This window comes from Zeus faber (assembly GCF_960531495.2).
Source record: "Zeus faber genome assembly, chromosome: 3".
Taxonomy (NCBI): Eukaryota; Metazoa; Chordata; class Actinopteri; order Zeiformes; family Zeidae; genus Zeus; species Zeus faber.
In genome coordinates this window covers 5,796,885-5,801,884 of record NC_137190.1, presented here as the reverse complement: position 1 = coordinate 5,801,884, position 5,000 = coordinate 5,796,885, and the positions used below count along the sequence as shown (strand labels likewise).

The window sequence follows — 5,000 nt, the reverse complement described above, 5'->3', positions numbered from 1 at the left end:
GTGTTTCTGTCGTGTTCGCGAAAGCGAAGCCCAGGACAGAAGGCGCGCCCGGTCCCACGCGCGGGAGTATCTCTCGCTGCTCCCTCTCTTTCTTTTTCTGTCTCTCCGTCTCCCTGTCTCTCTCCCTCCGTTTTTTGGAAAGCGTGGGCATAAGGCGTCAGTTTAATGCGAACAGACACGGCATTTGGGAAAAAAAAAAAAAAAAACATGGCCGATGCCACAGCGCTCAGAGACTGGGGCTGCGACGGGTGGGGGGCAGACATGGAAGGGAATGCCTCTGGGTGCCACTCACGGCCCCCAGGATAAGGAAGAAAGGACGGTGGAAGGATGAAGTGTTCGTGTCATTCTGAAATGCTAACTTACAGCTGCACTACGTCACCCGGCAAGAGGGATCGCCGGCCGGTGCTTTCATCCCCGCGCTGCTGTGAAGCGGTGGAGGAGACACCTCCGAGGAAGTGAAACTGAAACCGAAGTCGTCTTAGGCCACAGGAGGAGAAGGAAAAAAAAACCTCCAACGAAAGTATATTCCAGCCAGGGACCCGGCACATCCCCCCGCCCCCGGCTGAAACCCCCGCCCAAACGAGCTTCTAGCAGCAGAACCTGCTGTTGAGCCGTGGATGGACGGGGTCTTCTTGTTTATACACGCATTTGTTATATTTGTATTTGGAAGAATATGCTGCGTCTTCGTTCAAGGGCGGCCTCTTGTCGGTTTCCTTCCCTGAAGTGGGAGGGACAAGCTGCGAGAGGAAAAAAAAAAACAGTGGGAACCACAGCATTATTATTCAAACTGGCTTCGTGCCGCGCAGGGAATATCAGGGGTAACCCTCCGCTGCCTCCTCTGACCCCGCGGTGACCAGTACGGCCACGGCCCCCCCGGGGGCTGGACGTCGGGCGTTTCGTTCTGAGCTTATATTCACCTCTCTCATTGCAACGTCAGGTGATGTGCGCCGTCCGTTCTCCCGAACGCAATTTCCTCTCCACGCCAGTGTTTTCTACAGCGAGCACGATTGTTAAAGGTGCAATGCAACACTGTGGCACAGCTGTCGCAAAGACATAGCGCTCTGTCCGAAATTATCAACACCACTTTGGGAATAAGAACGGAGCGTGTTCACTGAAGAGGTCAATTGAAACTGTCACAATTTTAATTGAATTGAGTTGCATTTATGCAGAGACGCCGCATTAAGTGTTTCAACTCGTAGCTGCGATACGTCAACGTCGCTGACATATTGGAACGGACAAGACTGGCCCCGCTAACCAATACAGTGAAACAGGGGAGCTGCGTTTTTTCTGGATAAAAATCACTATAACAACCGATTTCAATCAGCCGCTTTTATAGTCCAGGATTTATGATCTATGATCGATTGCTCCACTGTCCACCATCTCCACTGATGGTCACACATTGATTGACGCACTTTCTGTGACTCACTGCTGTAAATCAATCATTTTCCCGGGAGGATGCAGAGAGAAAGTGAGGCTTATAGGGAACCCATTTTAAAAAATATTGTCTATTGCTCCTTTAATCTTTTTATATAAAACCCAAAATAAAATCTCAGGGTTTCCACTTAGGTCTTAGAATATCTGGAATATAAGAGAATTTGAAAACCCAATTTAAGACAGGTAAAGGACTTATTACTTGAATTTCCCCTTTGGGAGATCATTAAAGTACTATTTACTATTTTACTTATTAGTCTAGTTTTTTTTACCCGGGTGATAGAATATCATGCGAATTATTGTTTTTGCTGAGAGTAGCTACATCTTATCTTACCATCTGATTAATTGCACGCTGTTTGTATACTTTATTAGTCCCTCGGAAATTAATTCTCTGCATATGACCCAACCAAGTATCCTACTTATCTCGGAACAGTTGCCGGGGTTGGGAATCCGACCAATGATTTCAGATGCGGAGGAACAGTTTGATGTGCGGCCCTGTCGTGGAACACCGGTGTCTGCAAATTGATGCGAGCAGAGATATAGTAGGTAACCAGCGAAGAGCCCAAAAAAGAGGGGGGTAGACGTGGCAGCAGTTCAGTTGGCACTCCAGCATTGGTGCTGGAGCATTGGAAGGTCCGTGCTGATAAGACACTTACTAAAACGCTAAGTCGGGAATTTTTACACTGCATTATGGGCCAGAACCCTGATGTAACGGCCTGAAACGAGCGACAGACTGTGGTAGGACAACAGGAGAGGGACGGACTGCACACGTTGAGGCAGAAGAGCCATAAATGCTGTATAAACAGGTGTTTAATATCCAGGACGCACGCCTCTCCTCACGCAGGTCGGGTTTGAGCCCGACTTAACCAGTTTACATTGGAGCCGGCGTCGCTCCCCGCCCTCTCCCGATCCATCGGATACGCACACTTACCCAATCCCTTCCCCTGCCTCATTAAAACTTCCTTCAGTTTGACACCAATCAATAAAGCGGCCGCTTAATGACGATGCAGGGCCTCGCCGTGACCACTGGATTCGATCCCCTCCAAGTAGCCGGTAAGAAACAGGCTTCCAGAGCTGGCGTGGGTGGTCGCCGGGAAAGAATATTTGCATCAATCCATCTGCTCTGTGAAACATTCAAATATCGAGCGGGGAGAGCATGAGTCCGGTCGATGACGGAGCTCTATTCTCCTGGAAGAAAAATGGAACCTTTATTACGGAGCATTGATTCCTATTTTGTATTATTATTATTTTTTTTTTAGACAAAACGCCCCAGAGTGTGGCAGAGCTGGAGTCTGTCTTCTGAATGTAACGTGTTGAAATCAGTCAGCGTCAGAGGACTGGCCCTGCCTTCAACAGGACGGCCATCTTAAAAGAATCCGTCACCGTTTGCTGGTACCTTGAGGTGTTAGAACTGCTCGGCCATTACAACTTGGGCTCAGATCCTAATAAGAAGCACTACTTGCCAGTGATTCCTCTACTCCCCATCCAGCCATTCCCCAAAGCCAACATCTTTTTTTATTATTTTTTTTTAATGGTGGCATAAAGGAAATAAAAAGCACCCAGGGTCTCATTTGAGGCAAACCTGGACTACCTCAGCCCTGCCAAGGTGACGAGCGTCCCCGTCCGAGAGAGGCCGTTGCCCCCACAGCGGTGGCAGTGGGTGACCTGGGTGTTGGCATGGTGGAAACTCTCTGGGCCAGCAGAGAAGATGCTCCTCGCCACAATATTGGAAACATGTCAAGTGGAGCAGAGGCCCCCATCCACATTTCTGCTGTCCAAGCAAAGGGAGGGATTTGGAGGCTGCGGTGGTGGTGGTGGTGGTGGTAGTGGTGGTGGTGGTGGTGGTGCGTGCGGGCAGAGGGGTGGTGTCTGCTCCACTCTGAAGGCTGCTTAAGCGTCAGACAGGCACACACCACGCCCGTGTGTTTGCACTTTAGGAGCAAGATAACGGAGCTCCATTATCCCATTACAAATCCTAAAGAACAATGGAAGAAATGTGTCTGTCTGTCAGTCTGTCGGTCTGTCTGTCTGCACGCGTGTATGCGGTAAACTATGAACACTTGTACGATGTGCATGCATGGGTGTGTGTGTTTGCGTGAGTGTGTTAATGGACAGACTGCACGCGCTGAGTTCTCGTCCTGTCAGCTTGTCCCTGCAGAGTATATTATGGGACTGATTGTGAACAATGACATTCAAGCTCAAACTTTGGTGTGTGTGTGTGTGTGTGTGTGTGTGTGTGTGTGTGTGTGTGTGTGTGTGTGTGTGTGTGTGTGTGTGTGTGTGTGTGTGTGTGTGTGTGTGTGTGTGTGTGTGTGTGTGCGCGTTTCAGAAAGCCGACGACCGGGAGAAGAGACAAGAAGCCCATCGCTTCCATTTTGACGCCATGTGAAGGAAGAACTGCACCGTGGGAGAGCTTCTTTGGCATATCCAATTTACCCAGTTTGCCCTCATCCCACCCTCACATCCCTCCATCGCTCCCACTCCCTTCATCGCCCTCAATACCACACACACACACACACACACACACGCACGCAAAACAAGTTTGTTTTCCTCTCAATTTCATTTCAAGGGGCCAATGAATGGGTCTTGCTTTTGCCCCAAAATATTTCTCATTCAAATTGTATTTTATTTATTTTTTTGGTCCGAGAGGAGCAGCTGAAATGTTAATGTTTCCATTTCCGCTTTATTCATTTCACTGTTTGAAAGGACCGACACGCTGCAACGCGACCGTGGAGACCGGCAGTGAAGCGGTTTTGCAGATATCACTCAGAGGCTTGTTAAAACAGGAGCGTCTGAGGAGCGGATGTAGTCCACATTAGGAGTACGAGACGCCCGGTTGTTACGTCTCCATGAAGACGCCGGCGGCTCCCGTCGGAGCGACGCTGGCGGATCTTCACATTTGGCAAATGGAAGGGAAAGTGCCGTCGGTACAAAGTGGTGCAATATTTAATGTTACTGTACTTGAACTCCTCGTGCATTTCTACTGTCCCAACGCCTTCTCTTCCCCCCCTACCGACTGGTCATTCCATAAACTATTTAAGGTTTTAATTTTTTTTTAATCATTGTTTCTCTTACAGCATGGGATCCCGCCGTTGTAGGGCGAGAAATAAATAAAGAGATCGGCCCCAGGCTTGCAACTGCAGCAAAACTGCTGGTTGAAAAAAAAAATAAAAAATAAATCAAAATAGAAACAGGAAGCAGCAGAAACAACCCCACTTGGTGAATATTCTTGAGAAAGTCGTATTATCAGGAGATAAAGGGAGAACGGGAGTCTCCAGCCACTTGGCTCCAAAAAAAAGGTGCAGGATCCTCCGTTTGTTTGTCTGGTAACGTGGCTGCTTCGAGGCTAACCTGAACGCTCAAAAAAAAAAAAAATGTAAAAGCGCTTTCCTCACACGCAATCCCCTCGACTCGTCGCTGTGAGACGTAGGGTTTCTCTCTTTTCCGCCGCCCGGAGCCCCTGCTCTGCTGTGCGCTGTTTGCAGATGTGATTTTTTTTTGAAGAAAAAGAAGAAGAAGAAGAAGAAGAAGAAGAAAAGAATGTACTCGTGGTTTTTTGTTTTTTTTTG

The 5,000-nt window shown here is 48.5% G+C and overlaps 1 protein-coding gene across 1 annotated transcript in view; it reads left to right on the top strand.

The window, feature by feature from the left end:
- The window catches only part of itfg1 (integrin alpha FG-GAP repeat containing 1), a 148,936-nt gene that overhangs the window by 143,788 nt on the left and 148 nt on the right, over nucleotides 1-5,000 (top strand). Inside the window, exon 18 of the mRNA XM_079997728.1 lies at nucleotides 3,761-5,000. This exon is cut by the window's right edge and continues 148 nt beyond it. Coding sequence (XP_079853854.1) covers nucleotides 3,761-3,820 — 60 coding nt within the window. The 3' untranslated portion in view covers nucleotides 3,821-5,000. The remainder of the gene's footprint in view (nucleotides 1-3,760) is intronic.